At 41.2% G+C, this 19,220-nt stretch overlaps 1 protein-coding gene and 1 long non-coding RNA gene across 8 annotated transcripts in view; one reads left to right on the plus strand and one right to left on the minus strand.

The window, feature by feature from the left end:
- The window catches only part of FBXW11 (F-box and WD repeat domain containing 11), a 101,616-nt gene that overhangs the window by 36,302 nt on the left and 46,094 nt on the right, over positions 1-19,220 (minus strand). For 4 of the 7 annotated variants that reach the window (XM_028154590.2, XM_008147613.3, XM_028154593.2 and 1 more), the window contains one exon: positions 671-733. The exons of 2 other annotated variants lie outside the window; for them this stretch is intronic. In XM_028154590.2, the coding sequence (XP_028010391.1) occupies positions 671-733 (63 nt within the window). Of the gene's footprint in view, positions 1-670; positions 734-2,338; positions 2,424-19,220 lie in introns of those variants that run through there. One more of the 7 variants, XM_028154591.2, reaches the window with a different exon arrangement.
- Positions 2,940-6,222, plus strand: LOC114233745 (uncharacterized). The gene is made up of 4 exons (XR_008556441.1): positions 2,940-3,103; positions 3,471-3,594; positions 4,559-4,670; positions 5,770-6,222. It is a non-coding gene; the product is annotated as an uncharacterized LOC114233745 (long non-coding RNA).

Here is a 19,220-nt window from a genome sequence, read left to right on the forward strand (position 1 = left end):
AATGTGTTGGGGGTACTTCACTCTTCCTAACTAATCTACCCTTTTGTTTCAAATCAAATGAACCCTGAGAATTTTGTAAACATTATTCTCTTCAGATTTAGATTTGTTGTGCCTTTGTGTCCTCATGAAGGGAAAAATGATTTGTGCCATAATGACTGATGAAATCCTCAAATCATGAAACTTTGCATGCCCCGCCCCCTTTACCCCACCACAAAAAACTATGGGGATTGAGAGGGAAAATGGCAAACTACGATAGAGCCAGGAGAGAAGGAAACCGAGTTGAAAAGGAACGGGCAAACCAACAAGAAATGAGGAAGGAGGATGGACTAGGGAGAAACAGGCATCACGGCATATAAATTGGTGTGTGGGATGGTGCCACTCTGGTGACAAAAATACCACCACTGTCCACCTTTGACTTAGACAGTGGACACAGAACATTGTAGGCTACAGTCACTTCAGAATCTTCGTGAAAATTCCAAAATCTTTACTATTCATAATGACACTTCCCTAAGGATCAGAAGATAAATTAAGAGTGAGTTCTGAAACTAGTAAAATTACATGCAACAGACACAAAACTGCTTGGCTCTTGTTTTCATGAGGTCATGAGCTGAGGGGGCATCTTGTCTAGAGTGAGTCAACTGCTCTCTTGTCTGTGCGCAGTCATTCCTACCTGCCAAAGAGTATTTTTCTTGGGGGACTCATCTTCATTTTGATCCTCCATAACTGAAGTGTTCTAAGGGGGGAAAAACAGAGTATTTGAATTATGCCAAGTTTTGCAAATCCTAAATAACTACACCAAAATATAATTGTGAAAACCCAAACTAGAGTGTACCAACACAAACCCAAGAGCTAGTGTGGCTTGTGGCGAATGTACTATTTTGGGCCAACGGGGCTGTGCTCATCTTTCCTAAATCAACGCAGAAAACTAAGCATGAGGTCTTCCTTAGATGAAGGAGGGCCGACGGAGAAGACAGGCTGACTTATGGCAGTGGCTGAAGCTCCACCTCCGTCATCACTGTTATTCTTTCCTGGCGGCTAGAAGCCCCAGAGACCCACTCAGTTCCTGATGGCTGCACAAAACATTCACTAGAATGTCTGCTATTCACTAACCCACCCCGACACGAGCAATTAGAACGGACAAAGCCCTAGCGGTGCTCCCCCAGCCCCAGCCTTTCTCTTTCCTCCCCGGATGGCCGTGTTTTTCTGGAATGGCTTTGCAATCTCCCCTAGCAAGCATGGTGGGTGCCCAACCTTTTCCCTGAAGGGAGGCTGCAGGAGCCAATAACAATCTGGCTTGCCTTAGGAATGCATTAGCTTTTGATTTTGTGTTTACTGCACAAAGAGGCACTGTGTAATTATTCTTTCTGGTGACCTAGTCGCTCAATAGATGCCCATTAACTGGAGATTATCCGTGATTGGATTTTCCTTTTGAAGCTCCTATCTAATAGCTAAATGGAAACTTAATGAGATGGGGAAATGGGAGAGTTGTGCTCAGAAAGGAGTAACAACTCATTTATAGGTGCAACCCTCTAAGACCCCTTTCAAAACCTCAAATTAGAAGATTGGGGTATAACATTTAAACTACAATATCTGTACCATAGTATTATTCAAAGGGATCCTATACATCTGTTTAAGTTATCAATATTTACAGGATCCTGTTTACTACTGCCTTTAGGGGAGAAGCCTATAGCTGAGATTTTCCCTCTATGTTCAAGTTGTAAAATGTTTGGACCCATACATTATTTCCAAACCTGCCCAGTGCAAGGAATGGCAGAGTCTGCACTGAAAACTGCTCTGCTCTGCAGGCCACACAGCTGGTTCTGGGCAGGAATGGAGTTCAAGATCAAGGGAAGGCCAAAGGCTTTGAAAACCAGAGAGAAGGTAGATCTGGTCACTCACTGTGTGTGTGTGTGTGTGTGTGTGTGTGTGTGTGTGTGTGTGCGCGCGCGCGCGCATATATGAGAGAGAGAGAGAGAAAGAAAGAAAGAAAGAAAGAAAGAAAGAAAGAAAGAAAGAAAGAAAGAGAGAAAGAAAGAAAGAAAGAAAGGAAGAAAGAAAGAAAGAGAGAGAGGGGGAGGAAGAAGGGGGGGGGGGGGGGATCCTGAGCAAGTTGTGTTAGCCATGGACAAACACCACAGAGTTGTTGTGGGGGCTGAGGATACCCAGCCCAGAGCTGGTATGTTGAACAGGTATTAAATCTGGTCATGCCCTGCTCTGAAGATGCTACTTTCCCCCAAGTGGTACCTTCTAATGCTTTTCTAACCTCACACGTGGACAGAATGGCTCCCTCCAGATGGTTGTCAATAGAGAAAACCCTACTTCCTCAATAAGTACTTACTAGTATAAGCCCAAAGCACCAAGATCTGCAGTGGGGGCGGGGGCAGGAGAGCAGGGCTCCATATGTGAGACCAACCATGAGCTAGTGAGGAAGGCAGTGTGTCCAAGTGTCCAAAACGGGTCTAGAGCGGTGGCAGCAAGAAATGATCCTGAATGAGAAGGAGGTGGAGACTAGGGTAGCAGACGTAGTATTTCTCTCTCCATGTAATTTTCCTTTTACTGCTAGCTTGAAGGATCCAGAGATTAATGAAGCTGGCAGGTTTCATTATGGAAATGAATCAAGAGGGACGGTGACTCAGTACATCAGCTCCTCAGTCTGACTGGCAGTTACAATGCCATCCTTGCAATGTCACAATGTCCTGGGTTCTAAGAGAGTGGCCTGAAGAAAGAATGGCTAGACACATGAAGAGCTGAGCATGTGAAGTGGAAGAAGTGTGAGAAGGTCTTGCCCCCATGTCGCCAGGCACCCCAAGAAATGTACAAGATATATGTATACATGTATAATGTTTTCAACTAAAAACTTGTGAAATAGGAGCCTGAATAAGCCAGAGCAATTCTAACCTAAGCCACCTTAATAATTTCCTCAGGGAGAAAACAAAAAAAGTCAGAAGTCCCTATAGACTACACAAGAAACAACTGTTTTTGCCGTAAGAAAATTTAGTTCTTCCTCTCATTCATTCCAAAACAGATTAATGGTTTTTATTTATATAGTGGAGAAGGAAACAACCCCTCTGATAAAAAAAAAAACAAACCTGCAACTATTTAGGTAAGACTTGATAAAAGTGGATAAATATATGCAATTTTTTAAAAAATCCTCACCCAAGGATATTTTTTCCATTGATTTCTAGAGAGGGGGGGAAAGGAGTGAGGAAGGAGGAAGAGAGAGAGAGAAACATCCATGAGAGAGACATCGATTGGTTGCCTCCTGCATGTGCCCTGACCAGGGCTGGGGAACCTGCAACCAAGGCGTGGGTCCATGACCGGTAATCGAGCCTGAAACCCTTCGTGCCGGAGGCCAACACTCTAACCACTGAGCAAACCGGCCAGGGCTAACGATATACAATGTAATAAAATTGTATTTAATAAAGCCCTGTGGGGGCTGGAAGAGCTCCTTCACCATATCTATCTTTCAGCTTCTCTTAACAGAGCCTTCAGGAGAAGATGCCACAGGGAAATGCTGCTCTCAAGTGACACTGATCAGAGCATCATCTCCACACAGAACTCCGGGTGACACAAGAGATGCTCAGAGAAAAAAAGGTCTAATTACAATTAGGAAATGCCATGTACTTAAGTGCATGCCCCTCTCCCATGCCCCCCAATACACTTCATTAAGATGCTAAAGGTTCTGGAAGTCTCATAGTTTAAAAATCAGCTCCAGTTAGTTGAACCTAGCTTTCCTGAGTGTTGGCTATGGACCCTCCTTTTATAATAATACTAGAGGCCCAGTGCATGAAAATTCATGCATTGGACGGGGGGGGGGGGGGGCGTCCCTCAGCCCGGCCTGCCTCCTCTCACAGTCCGGGAACCCTCAGGGGAGGGAGGTGACCCGGCAATCAGGGGAAGGCGATGCCCCATCACAACTCTGCTGCTGCCACTGCTGGCAGCGCAAGCCTCAGCCGGCCCTAGTTACCTGAGCCTCGGGCGGCCCTGGGCAGCTGGGGGGCTAAGGGGACTGGGGGACTCCGGAGGCAGGTGCACGGAGCGGCCGGGTGCCTGCCGTCCCAGTGGGGCTAAGGGGACTGGGCACCACCATCTTTGAGGGCGTGGCAGTAAATTAGCATATTCCCTCCTTATTGGCTGTGGGCACCACCATCTTTGCGATGGTGTGAGGGTCAATTAGCATACTCCCTCTTTATTAGATAGGATCTCTTAATAATAGCTCAGCATATATTGGCCAACACTGGATAACAAATGTTGTCACCATTAGGGTGGGGGCAGGGTGGGTAGCTTCTTGTAGGTAGAAGCCAAGGATGCTGCTAAACATCCTACAGTGGCCATAGCAGGGCAGAATTCCTTCCTCCTCCCACTTCACAGGACAAATACTTCTGGAAAACAAAAGAAAAGCCCACTTTTGGTAAATAAAATATATACCTTTTCTATCCCCATCATCTTTCCCAAATTGCTATTTGAGGTTGTGGGAATAAGAAGAAGTGGCAAAAATAAAAAATTCCCTTAGAGAAGCCACACTTTTTAAAATCCCTTTGGCATTTATTCCTTACAGGTATAACTGACAAAAGGTCACAGGTCAAGAGTGAGGTAAGAGAAAACAATAAACTTCCCATGTAAAAAAGAAGGTGGTTTCCTACATCCAAATTCTCACATGGAGCCATGAGGTAAGCCAGTCTGAGAGTTGACGTGCTCTTTAAGTCTCCAACACTTCTGGGAAAGGAAAGTTCTTTGAAAAACCAACCTGGCTTATTCACTTCCTACCCATCTCATCATCATCTCTTTCCTCCTGCATCTCTACCAAGAAGCATCACATGTAAATAAAAATGCAGCCCTTCCTATTCTGACACTACTACGGATGGAAGGTACAGTCTAGGAGGAAGCAGCCAGGCTCTAAGGCAGATCAACCTCAGTACTACTGACATGGCACCAGACCATTCTTTGTTGTGTGGGGCTCTCATATGCACTGCAGGATGTTTAGCAGCATCCCTGGCTTCTACCTACAAGAAGCTAGCCACCCTGCCCCCACCCTAATGGTGACAACCAAAAATGTCTCCAGTTGACACATGTCAGGGGAGGGGTAGGAGGGGGTGGAACTTGCCCCCTTCCCTTGAGAGCCACTGCTCTAAGGGTATCAGCTCCTTAACTTGCCTCCTTGGGAAGACACACTAAATCACCCCCATCTCAGGACTGGCCTTTCTCTCTCTCCAGGCTTCTCTGGCCTGTGACAGTATGCAATTTCTTCAAATACAGTCTGATCTCACCATGGCCAACCAATGCACCAAGTACACAGATATCTAAATTCTGGGCTAAAGTCCTGCTTGCCATTAAATTCATATTTGGGGAAATTTAATTCAGGAGTTCTTACTAGAGATCCATGGGCCTGGGGTGTGGGTGAGGGCTATAAATATCATGAAGTCATGAACAAAAGTTGGTGTGTTTACATGCCTCCAGAAAGACAATCCAGAGCTTCCATTAGATCTCAAAGGTGTTCCAAATGCAATAAGACAGCAAAGCATGTCTGACCAAATAGCGGACCTGAGTGGACAGAGCCCAGGCACGCCTGCTGCTGTTTTTTAAGTTCCCCAGGAAATCTATGTGTATCTATTTTAAAATCACTGCTATGGCCAGATGATGTGGTCCAGGTAGTGCATCATCCTAAATAAGGAATCCGCACTGGTACCATAACAACAGACTCCATCCAATGCATGATACTTAAGAACTACCAAATCCCACGAGAACTAATGCCTGCTCCTTCTCTTCCAGAGCCTTCAGAAGATGCCAATGGGTCCAGGTGAGGCCACGCACCCCTGGGTCCAGGTGAGGCCACGCGCCCCTGGACCCAGGTGAGGCTGGGTCCCTGGGCCCGGGTGAGGCCACGCGCCCCTGGGTCCGGGTGAGACCACGCGACACTGGACCCAGATGAGGCTGGGTCCCTGGGCCCGGGTGAGGCCTTGCGCCCCTGGGTACGGGTGAAGCCGGATCCTGGGTCCGGGTAAGGCCGTGTGCCCCTGGATCCATCCGGGTGAGGCTGGGTCCCGGGCCCGGGTGAGGCCACGCGCCCCTTGGGTCTGGGTGAGGCCACGTGCCCCTTAGTCCGGGTGAAGCCGTGCCCCTGGGTCCGGCCGAGACCAAACCAGAGGGAGTCGGACCTCCGTTACCACCATTTGTCCACCATCCAGAGCAGAGGGGTCAGTGCTGACATGTACACATAAGGAACTGGTGGACATTGAAATTGGGTCTCAAAAGAACTGTTGGTCCAGAAAGAAACTCACTACAGACTGATTCATTTGCCTATCAGCATAACTATTATTGCTCGTCTCACATTCAGTTCTTATAAGTATATCTCTAGTGACATATGATCTCGCTCATCTAGGGGAAATGATGAACAACATAGACTGAGGAACAAGAACAGAACCAGAAACAAGGAGGCATCGATCGGACTATCGGGCCTCAGAGGGAGGATAGGGGAGGTTGGGAGGAGGGGGGAGAGATCAACCAAAGGACTTGTGTGCATGCATATGAGCCTATCCAACGGTTAAGTTCAACAGGGGGTTGGGGCATCCGTGGGGAGGGGTGTGGGATGGGAATGGGGGGATGAGGACAAATATGTGACACCTTAATCAATAAAGAAATTAAAAAAAAAAAAAAAAAAAGAAGATGCCAATGGGAAATGCTGCTCTCAAGCTACACTGACCAGAGGATCGTTTCCAAAGGAATTCCAGGTGACACAGAAATGTTCAGAGGGAAAAGGGTCCCAGGGTCTAATTAAGTTTGACAAATGCTGTGTGCTGGGTGAGTGGTCTCCCCACCCCTGACCAAGCCCCATCCCCACCCCATTTATAATATACTTCTCACTAAGACAGCAAAGGCTCTGTAACATCTCATAATTAAAGTCAGGTTAAGTTGGCTGAGCCTAGCTTTCCCAAGTTTGTTGGATATGGACACCCCCCTCTAATAATATCTCAGCTCAGCACATATTGGCAAACACTGGACTAGGGCAGCAGCATGGTAGAATTCCTTCCTCCTCCCACTTAACCAGACAAATAAATACTCTGGGAGACAAAGGAAACGCCCACTGTCTCTTTCCTATTCCCCATCATCCTTCCCGGGCTGCTATGTGGGTTAGTGTGCATGTAGGCAGAACAGCTCTAAGCAGTGATCTATCTCTGCCAGTAGGTGCCACCAACTAACACAGACTACATTTCATTTAGAAAATTATGTACTTGAAGAGCTAGCTAGGTAAGAGGAATACATTTCCTACTTTTACAGTGCTACAAAGTCTATATTTTGAGTTTCATGATGAGAAATGCATATAAATGTAAAATTTTTCATACACAAAGCTTCTTTACTCCTGAGAGGAAGCAGAAAGAAACCTACAAAGGATCTGGAAGCCATTGAGGCATTCTGCCATTTTCCCATGTGTTTTTAAATTTGGGGATTTAAGACATTAAGGATGGCAGATACATAATAAAAAATGCTATTAGCTAACTGTTGAGTATCTGTACTAGGCTTGTTTAATACATTGTCTTTAATCTTCAGAAAATATATATAAGTAAATATTCCAAATTTACAGAAGAAACAGGAACAGAGAAGTAAGTAACTAAGAGTCACACAAATTAGTAAATGAGAGACATGACACTCAAGATCTAGGTTGGTTCGACTCAGAACTCACTGTACTTTCCATATAGAAAAATACATCTAGGTGTTTTCCAACTCCTGGCTCTAGCCTACGAAATCAATTTAGTAGGCGGCAACCAACATTTTTAAATAAAATGAAATTGAATCTGGGCATTCCCCTGCCCACAAAGATAAGCATAAGACAAATCACACCAAAAGGCTAAAAGGAATGAGCAAAAATATAACAGGAAAATTCAAAGTAAAAGGATAGCAGTCATCATTGCAAGGAGAACCTTATTCAAGTCAAACCATTGAATAAAGAACCTAAAAAGTGATTTAGAATCACTAGAAGGCAAAATGTATAAAAAGGATAATGTGTGCTTTTATGTACTAAATAAAACACCACAGTATATCAAGGGAAAAAAATTTTTTAACATCTTTTCATATTTGACTAATCAAGTAGACCAAACCATCTGATTTTCCATGGACCTTTTTTTAAAAAACTGATAGAGCCTCCTAGGATACAGAGGAAAATCTCAAATATAATTAGAAGTCAGGTAGAGATTATTATATATTTAAGATCAGGCGAAGCAGAAAAGTCTAAATCCAGTTTGCCAATTACAACTTGCCATAACTGCCAAAGATAAGTACATAGAATAATGACTGGCAGAGGCAAAGCAAACACCTTTGTTTTGTTCTTATTAATTCCACCAAGGCCCCTAATCTAGCCTAAAATTCTTTCCCCTTACAACTAAACCTTACCAACACATTGCTGAGACAATGAGATCATTGGAAAGCCAAAGCATTCATTTGGAAAAAGAAGGAACAAGCTTAGACAAAAAAGCAGCCCCTAGCTCTAATACTAATCTTGCAACTCAAGAAGGAAGAAAGCCATGATGCATCTATGAACACCTGACTTTTTAATACAATAACTCTGGCTACCACTAAACTTCATTAGAAATCTTCTCTTCTCCTCCCTCCACACTAATACTATTATAGGGGAGAAAAACAGTTTTCTTTCTACAATGTAATAAAAATAAAAAATTATTACATTTAAATCCATTATAAAAAATCATGTAGCAGCAAGATAATTAAGAGGACTTCGGTAACTATTTCCTTAATTTTCCTAAGGACAGTACATAGATGCTATCATGCTAGTTCTGTATGAGAGAAGTGATCTTATTGTATACAATGTATGCCTTAGTGCATCATGACATTCTGCTTTTATTGAATCTGATCAAAAAGAGTTACTCCAAACTGAATTAAATATGCTCCAGCAAGCATTCAATGTTATTTTTAAACTAGAAACCTGGTGCACAAATTTGTGCACATTGAAAGGAAATTAATTAAAGGAAATATTTTAATATCACTATTCGCCAAGTGTCAACCAAATTCATGATCGACAATGACAAATCGAAAAACATGTGTGCAAATGGCACCAGCAGAGCTTTATATATATTTAGATAAACTTGCTTAATTAGATAAACCTGCTTTCTAATTTAGCTCAACTTTCCCAGCCCAGAGAAGCACCCCAACTTCTCTTTCAGGTAGATGTCAGCAACACAGCAGTAAATATCAACACGAAGCAGATTATTATTATAGATCACGCAGGGAGAACAAAGGGTAAAGTATTTAACTGCAGCAGTGTTTGATTATATTTTGTGCAGTGAGAAAACCTGAAGTCATTTTCAAGTCCCACCATTTCTTACTTCTTTTAAGTTTGGTCAAGTTTCTAAACTTTCTAAATCTCCGTTTTCTGGCTAATGAAAAGAATATAGGATTCTACTGAGTCTCTAATCTACCTACTCACTTCTGTGAGGATCATATGAGATGAGGCACGTGAAAACACTTCACAGTCATTTGGTTAAAGTGTAAAATGTTTGCACCTGGCTATAAAGCAAGTTGGGTTCCTGGGCTGAAGAAACTCCAAGGAAGCTAGTTGCTAGGGAGAGGAAGCCAGGTGTTGCTACGTGACATCATTACCCGGCGCCCACAGCCACCATTTCCGAGCTGGGCTGGGCAGTGGGCCGCATTTTGCGCCAAAGGGTCTTGGCAGCATTGGCTGCGATTTGGTGGGGTGTCGCTCCAGGGTGGTGGTGGGACCTGTGTCCCACTTGGGGGAAGCCAAGTGTTGCTTTGTCGGTGCCAGGTCCGCGGTCCTGTTTCTTTGTAAATGGCCAGTGCGTGTCATGGCAGCTCCTGCATTGAGTGTCTGCTCCATGGTGGTCAGTCCACATCATAGCAGCCAGTCAGATGGTCAGAGGGACACTTAACATATTAGCCTTTTATATATATACTAGAGGCCCATTGCATGAAAATTCATGCACTGGAGGGGGGGTGGGGTCCCTCAGCCCAGCCTGCCCCCTCTCACAGTCTGGGAGCCCTCAGGGGCAAAAGGCGACCAGTGATCAGAGGAAGGTGATGCCCCCATAACACCTCTGCTGCTGCCACTGCTGGCAACGCAAGCCTCGGCCGGCCCTGATTACCTGCGCCTCGGGCCGGCCCTGGGCAGCTGGGCAGCCACCACCTGAGGCTTGTCTGTGCCTCAGCCGGCCCTGCTTGCCTGAACATCAGTCAGTGGGGGGTGCAGGAGGACCCGAGGCCCCCAGCAGGGCTGACAGGACTCTGGCGGCAAGCGTGCAAAGCAGCCGGCCCCACCCCTGCTGTGGGCACCACCATCTTGTGATGGTGTGATGGTCAATTTGCATATTACCTCTCTCTAATATAGGAGGGATATATATATATATGTCTTGAATCATATATTCAAAACTTAAGAGCAGAAATGTTCCAAAATTTGCAAAAAGAAATGGGGAAAAAAAGGTTTAGCTCAAATAAATAATTAAAAGATCTATATATATAAAAGGCTAATATGCAAAGTGTCCCCTTGGGAGTTCGACCAGGAGACCGGGAGTTCAATTGCTCGCTATGACGTGCACTGACCACCAGGGGGCGGCACGGAACGAAGGAAGGCCCCGGCCGGCAGCCAGAAGGCCCTGATCAGCCCTCATTGCCAGCCAGGCCTAGGGACCCTACCTGTGCACGAATTTCGTGCACCAGGCCTCTAGTTACAAAATAAATGAAAGTAAATTACAATGCCCAAGAATGATAAATTCAAATGAAAAATATAACAAGGCATTGACAAAAAGCAGGAAAATAATGTAAGAGAATAAAAATGAGATAAAGCAAAATGGGACAGAGATAAAGTAGTTGACATGGAAGACAAAGAAGATCCTATGTATAATTGGAGTTTCTAAACACACACACACACACACACACACACACACACACACACACTAAAATAAACAGAAATGACATTTAGAATTATAATCCAAGTGGTTACCAAGGGTTGAATGAGAGGAAATGAGGAGTGACAACTAAAAAGGTTTCATTTTGGGGTAATGAAAATGCTCTAAATTGATTGCACTGATAGTTGCACAATTCTGTGAATACACTAAAAATCAATGAATTGTATACTTCAAGTGTCTAAGTTGTATGATATGTAAATTATATCTCAATAAAGCTGTAATATCTTTAAAACCAGACTGTATGTAAAAAGGGTCTCCAGATACTAAGAAAAAATTGGCTACAGCATTAAACTCCAAGAGATAGCCTAGGAAAATTAGATTTTAAAGATAAAGAAAAAACTTCTCACAGTCTCCAGTCCCAAGTAATTTAAGGGAGAGAGAAAATGAGAATGAGAATGAGTTAGACTGGCATCAAACTACTTGAAAACAACATTCAAAGCAAGGCATTAGTGGAGCAGCATGCTGCAAAAACTGTAGTAAACAAAGTGTAAAGCAGTGATTTTATATCCAAAGGCAATAGAAAATAGTCTTTAATAAGTAACAGGGCAGGGAATTTTGTATCTATTGAGCCCTTCTTGAGTAACAAAGAGAAGACTTGGAAAACTTTAGCAAAAAATTTAATGATACACATTTAAGATAATTATGGACTTAAGAATAAAGCAAAGATGAAAATGAGGGCAGAAGAATATTTCATACATTCTAATAAAGTACAAATAATGCAACTTAAAAATTGAAAGAAGGCATCAGAAAGAAGAAATAAAAATAAACTCTGATTATTGCATAGGAAATAGGTGACAAGTAAAGAATACCATTAAAGATAAAGTTAAGACATTAAATAAGAAACCAAGAATTAGAGGCATTTAAAAATATTAAGTAAAGACTAATCAATAGAACAAAAATACAAACCTTCCTAATTTTCAAAAGAAATTTTAAAAATAAAAAGAGCAAAGAAAACACACCCTGAAAAGAAACCAAAGGATATGCAAAATGACATGGACTAAAAATATACTAATAGATACTCCCAATAAGAAAGATCAAGAGAACAAGAAATAAAGTTCAGAAGAATAAATATAATTAAGAAGGTAGGCAGATCTTAAACATGTCAACCTTCAAGCATTAACAGAGACTAAACCTGCTTTTCACACACACATGAAAAATTTATTAAAACTGGTCAGGTACTTCACAAAGAACTAGTAACTTTCATAAAGGAGAAAAGTCAACTAATAATGGTCTCTGATCAAAAGATAATAAACTAGAAATAATTCCTATAAAAAGAATTAAAGTGTTCCTTCAAAATCAATGCTGCGGAACAATTTATGAAGCTCTGGCTGAGTGTCCTCTGAAGATTTGCTACAACTTCCCTGTGAAACTGGTTGGTTTGATGCATGCTGTGGATTGGTTAGTTCTTGGATAAGTTTCTCTATTATTTTCTTCATAATTTGTTCTTCAGCAAGACAGCTCAACATTATAAAAATGACAGTTCACCCTAATTTATAAATGTCACACATGCCCAACAATCACACAAAAAGCTCCTTATGGAAAAAGACAAGTTGATACTCAAGTTCACATGGAAAAAATAAACTTGTAAGACTACTCAGAAAAAAAAAAAAAAAACAACATGGAGAAAGAAAAGCTACAAGGGGAGATGAAGCCCTACAAGACATTAAAATGCACTGTAAGACCCTCTAACTAAAAATGAGGTACTTTTGTGGTAGGTAAATACACAATTACTTCAACGTAGGGGTCGGGCAAGCCTCTCCTGTACTCAGAGGGTAAATATTGTAAGCTGTGAAAGCCTCCAATTTCTGCCACAACCACTCAGCTCCTCTGTTGCAGCACAAAAGCAGCCAGAGGCAATGTGTAGATGAATGAGTGTGGACATGCTCCATTGAACGTTATTTACAAAAACAGGGCTGGGTTTGGCCAGCAGAATATAGTTGGCCAAATCCTGGTCAAATGGAACAGAATGTCCATAAATAGATCTAAGTACATATGGAGATTTAGTACATGATAAAAGTGACATCTCTGATCATGGGAACCTTTTAATAAGAAGTTCTAGGGCAAATGGTTAGCCATTTGGAAAAAGATAAAATTAGATCCACACATAACACAATATACATGAATAGACTCCAAATTGATCAGAAATTTAGAGAGTAAAACTATAAGTACTGGGAAAAGGTATGTGAATTTCTTTAAAACCTGGGTGAAGGGAAATGTTATTTAACTATGAGTCAAAATTCAGATGTAATAAAAGATAGAAAGATTTGGCTAGATAAAATATTAAACTTTTACATAGCAATATCTTTAAAAACACTATGAACAAAGTCAAAAGGTAAGTGAAAAACTGGAAATATTTGTAATATATATCACAGATAAAAGGACTCAGATGCCTAAAAATTTTCTTTTTAATTGAAGGGGTCAAAATTACCAAAGTCCCAATAGGAAATGAAGAAAAGATATAAACAGACCTTTTAATAGATATAAAAAAGACTCTTAAATAAAAACTGTTCATACTTGTAATTAAAAGGATGCACACATTTCTCACCTAACACTGGCAAATTCCCTGTCTGTTGAACAGGGAGGAAACAGGCATGCCCAGAGGAGAATTTGGCAATATCCAACAAAACTACATAAGTAGTTTTAAACTTTGATCCAGCACTACCTTTCATCCTGCATTTACCTTATGATCCAGCAACCCCACTTCCAGGAATTTTCCCTGAAGTTACACTATAGTTAGGTAACAATATGAAAATACATATGCACAAGGTTATTCACTAGAACACTGGTTGTAATTTAAAAAAAAAACACAACAACAACAACACTGGAAACAAACCACATGGTCATACATTAGATACTGGCTGAGTAAACTATGGTATCAAAATAATAGAGAACTATGTAGCCTGAAGCAAGAATAAGTAAGGCCTCTATGGACTGAAATAGAGTAATTTTCAGCGTATATTTTTAGGTGAAAAAAGTAAAGTGTGAAAGAGTCTATCTGTTCATTATTGCATTAAAAAACCCAGGAAGACCCAGCTGGTGTGGCTCAGTGGTTGAGCATCGACCTATGAACCAGGAGGTCACAATTTGATTCCGGGTCAGGGCACATGCCTGAGTTGTGACTCAATCCCCCCGTAGGGGGAGTGCAGAAGGCAGTCAATCAATGATTCTCTCTCATCATTGATGTTTCTATCTCTCTCTCCCTCTCCCTTCCTCTCTGAAATCAATAAAAATATATTTTAAAAAACCCAGAAAGGATAAACCAGAAACTAATGAAATTGGTTACTAAGTGGAAATAGGATGGAAAGAATAGAAGAAGGGGAAATGACAGAATGAATTACTTTTTGTGTTGACTTAATTCTGAGACCTACATTAAATGCGTTATATACTCAAATAAAATTAAAATCAACAAGGACTGGGAGAGATGGGATATCAGCAGAAATAAATGAACCTAAATATATTTCAAATGAGTAACATAAACACACTTAAAGGTAGAAGAAAACTAATCCAAGTGACTCTTGAACTTAATAGCTAGACCAGGGGTCCTCAAACTTTCTAAACAGGGGGCCAGTTCACTGTCCCTCAGACCGCTGGAGGGCCGGACTATAGTTTAAAAAAAAACTATGAACAAATTCCTATGCACACTGCACATATCTTATTTTGAAGTAAAAAAAACAAAACGGCAAAAACACCCGCATGTGGCCCGCGGGCCGTAGTTTGAGGACCCCTGAGCTAGTCTATATAGCCACAAACATGTTACAACTGTAAAGAAACTCAGTGTGGTTAGTACATTTATTTCTCAGTGATATGGATGAGCAATTCTAAAACTATTTAACATGCATTCTAGAACTGCTCAATTATATATGCTGTGGAAAATAGGAGCCAACGCTTCTCACTGTTAGAGAAAGGAGAGTTATGAATATGAAAAGGGTTATTACCTTATAGAAGGCTAGACTGGAGACATCAGTGTGAACTTGGTTTTTAATACATAGAAAAGGAGGGAGTCTTTTTTTAATACAGAGAGACGGAGTTATACATACATTACCACACACGACTGGCTAAGAGGGCCTGGAAGCAATGACATCCAAAATAGCACACTAACACACATACCGCCCAGATCTCAATCCCCTTCTTCACTAAAAGAATCAGGGACCCTTGGAGAACTGACTGATTCCAAGGCTGAGTGTGGGGAAATACAAGATGAGCCGGGAAAGTTTTTGTTGCAGCAGAAAGGAAGTGCTTCAGGAATTAGGAAGACAGATCACGAGAACACAGGAGCCAGCTTGTGAGGGCACTCACTGGACAGACTCTGAGCATCAAAATAAAATAACAACAGATGCTATCTCACTGAATGAAACAGGAAACCACAAGTCTACACAGACAGGCCAAATGAATAAAACGACATTTTCATGAAAAGAGAACATTTACACCATTTCAAAGTACCTCTCCACAAAAACAAAACACTTCACCACAAAAGGGAAAAGACGTAAGTTTACAGTGAAGAAAGCTGCTAGATACCATCTAGCTCAAGGAATCAAGATGACCACCATTAGTAATGAGATCAATCAAAACCATGTACCACCCAGCATTACTTTTGTGGTGTTTCTATCGAAGATGAATAACCTAAACCTAATCATAAGGAAGCAATAGACAAATCCAAATGGGCAGACATGCTACAAAATAATGATCTGTAATCAAGTATCTAGATCACAAAAGTCCAGCAAAGATTGAGAAGGAGCTCTCCCGGACTGAAAGAAACTAAAGAAGTCTGACAGGTAAAGGCAACACGTCATGCTGAACTGATACCGTTGCTATAATGGACATTACTGGGACCTCAGATGTAACTGAGCAGAGACTGAGGACTGGATGGCAGTAATGTATCGATGTTAATTTACTGAGTCGACTCTCATGTTAGGATTATGGAAAATACCCAATACCCTCCTTTGGAGGAAATACACACTGAAACATTAGAGCATGAGAAGCATTCAATCCACTTTGTATTGTAACTTACAACTAAGCTTGACACTGCCTCAAAATAAATAAAAAGCAATCTTTCAATAGATAGTTCACATGAACACCCAACACTTCAGATTACGGGATCAGGTCCCTAGGAAAAGTGTGCTGCAATCTTTTGTGCCCCTTTCACCACCACCATCAGGTGATAGTAAACATCTCCCAGTACTGACCTCCGACACCACAGGGCCCTGTGTCTCCCCAGGCCGTTCCCTACTAGATGACACACCCCCCTTCCGGCCCCTGAGCAATGCTGCTTTTGGCCAAGTCTTTTCTTGGAATTAATTAGGGGACCGTTTCTTCTGCCTACCATTACTCTAATCCTAATTTTTCATTTCCTGTGCTCTTAAAGATGAAGGATTTAACATTTGCCTTTTACTCCAAGTGACGCCTGGTTTTCTAAGTGGAGGATGAGGTAGAAGGAAGGTTCCTTATGATAGGGAAATGAGTCTTCACATGCAATCTACCTACGAAGGTGGCAGCTGGTTCTTTGACAGTGGTCGGCAAACTGCGGCTCGCGAGCCACATGCAGCTCTTTGGCCCCTTTAGTGTGGCTCTTCCACAAAATACCACGGCCTGGGCAAGTCTATTTTGAAGAAGCGGCATTAGAAGAAGTTTAAGTTTAAAAAATTTGGCTCTCAAAAGAAACTTCAATTGTTGTACTGTTGATATTTGGCTCTGTTGACTAATGAGTTTGCCGACCACTGTATTAACAGAATGCATGGCACATAGTTGGTAGTCAGAAATTTGTATAAGATGTATGAGTGATTCTATGCGTTAAGTATTTTCGGAATAACCTCTCATGGAATGATCTTGATTTTGAACTCTAGTCAGAGCACCCAGGCAATTCAATAGGACAGCATAGGCTGGCACAGCTGTTGTGTGTCTGGAGTTCTATTTCTTGGCCAAGCAATCCAATAGTATGAGATCTTCTTTTAGTAGGCCAGGCCTTAGCTGACTCAACATATACTCAAATTGCTCAGAGAGGAGAGTTGCCATTTGTAAAGAGGCTTGTGAATTTAGAATACACTACTGAATCACTTTTTAAAAAGGCTTGTTAAACTTTTCCAAAATAATAATGTTCAATCCTAGTGAGAGTACAATGAGATGTAAACCCTCTGGAAAGCAGTTTGACAAGAGATATACAGCATATCTCCTATAATATAGCCTAAGCAGTTCAAAAATGCAGGCAAAAGTTTTGTGCACAAGGATGGTGATTAGTTTTTTAATAGTAAAAAATGAAGATTCTAAGCAATCAGAAAAATGACACATTTTGGGATATTTGTAAAATACATTATATAGTACTTTCAAATTATGTTATGAGAAATTTTTAATAATAGAACATTAACGTAACCATCCTGAACAAGTGCACAAAGCATATAAAGTGTAAAATACAGCATATAAAATTACAGCTGGCCCTTGGAAAAGGCAGGCGGTAGGGGCGCTGTCCCCTGGCACAGTCCAAAGTCCATGTATAACTTCTGACTCCCCAAAAACTTAGTTGTCCCTCAGTATTCACAGGGGACTGATTCCAGGACCTCCTCGAATATCAAATCCGAGGATGCTCAAGATTCACACAGAAAATGGTGTAGATCAATGTATACAGTTGACCCTGTGTATCAGCAAACTCCAAACCATGGAGAGAAAACAGTATTTATTGGGGGGTGGGTGGGGGGAATCCATGTAAAGGTGGACCTGTGCAATGAAAACCTATGTTGTTCAAGGGTCACAATATGTATGTGTGTCCATGTGTACATATCAAAATATATAAAATATATATAAAATAATCTCCACTTGTAAAACATATGCTGGCTTGTGTGGTTCAATGGTTGAGCATCAACCATTGAACCAAGAGGCCACCAGTTCAATTCCTGGTCAGGGCACGTGCCCCAGTTGCAGGCTCAATTCCCAATAAGGGGCATGCAGGAGGCAGCCGATCAATGTTCTATCTCTCTATCCCTCTCCCTTCCTCTCTCTCTAAAATCAATAAAAACATAGGTTTTTTTTAAAGTTATCTTAAAGATCGTAAAAACAAAATAAAACATATGCACAGATTAAAAACTAAAGCTTTGCCAAAATATTGAGTGGCACTCCCTAAATTGAAAATTACTTGTCATTTTCCTTTACCCCAACATTCAACAATATGCATGCAGTGTATAACCAGAAAGAGTATTTTTTAAGCAAAATGAAAATACAAGCTAGTCTTCAAAGCGAACAATTTATACTCAAGGTATTCTTTCAACTCACATGAATATGTAAACTCAAAGAACTCAGAGAACTGGTGAGGGAGAAAGACAGGAGAGAAAAAACAAACATGGAATATAATTTCAGGCAGTGCTAAGTGCTATGAAGAAAAAATAAACAAAGCAGGGAGAAGGAACTGAGTGAAAAGTAGAGTTATTTTAGATTGGGTGGTTAGAGAAGGCCTCTAAAAAAAGATATTTGTTTGTGTAAGCTACGGTATAGTAAGTTGCATTCCTATTGTGTAATTGTTTTAAGATTTAGAAAACTCTGTTTACAACTTAAAATAATCATCTCTATGAGAATAGTTTCTACTTTAAGAAGCAGTAAGGTATATTGGAATAGAGAGACTAGGTTTAAAGCCTTAGTAGGTGTGTACCCTTAGGCAAGCCACAAGCTCTCTTTCTCTCTATCTGAATTTGCTCACGTTTCTCTCTGTGTCTCTCCCCCTCCCTTCCACTCTCTCTAAAAATCCATGGAAAAATATCCTTGGGTGAGGATTAACAAAACAACAACAACAACAACAAAAAGACACTAAAATGAAGTGAGATTATACCAATGAAAAAGGGGTACTCTCATAAACAAAACAATGTAAATCCATAGAAATACATAAAACCAGCATTTGTTTTACAAACTGGAATAGTTTGAGTAGTATGAGGCATAACACATTTTTGTTGAAAAATGTAAAAAGACATCTTTTAATGTGGTCTGAACCCCATTTACCCACTTCCCTATCCTCAAATTATACTGTTAAACCTTATCCATCATACCCATTGTTCTGGAAACCATAAATTAAAACCATTAGTAAAACCAGTTTTAGTTTTAATTTTCTCACAGCAGAGGCTCTCTTCCATAGAAAAATGCATGTGATTTCTTGGATGCTAGTCAGGCATGGTGGCACCATCAGAACTTTCAGCAAGATAGGAATTTACTTGCTGATCACCAAGTCACCCTGACTTCAGAAAATAGGACATGGAAACGATTTTTTAAAAATTTCCAATTATAACAAGAACAGATAAAAATAATTCTTTTAGAAAAATG

The sequence above is a fragment of the Eptesicus fuscus genome, chromosome 6, assembly GCF_027574615.1.
Source record: "Eptesicus fuscus isolate TK198812 chromosome 6, DD_ASM_mEF_20220401, whole genome shotgun sequence".
Taxonomy (NCBI): domain Eukaryota; kingdom Metazoa; phylum Chordata; class Mammalia; order Chiroptera; family Vespertilionidae; genus Eptesicus; species Eptesicus fuscus.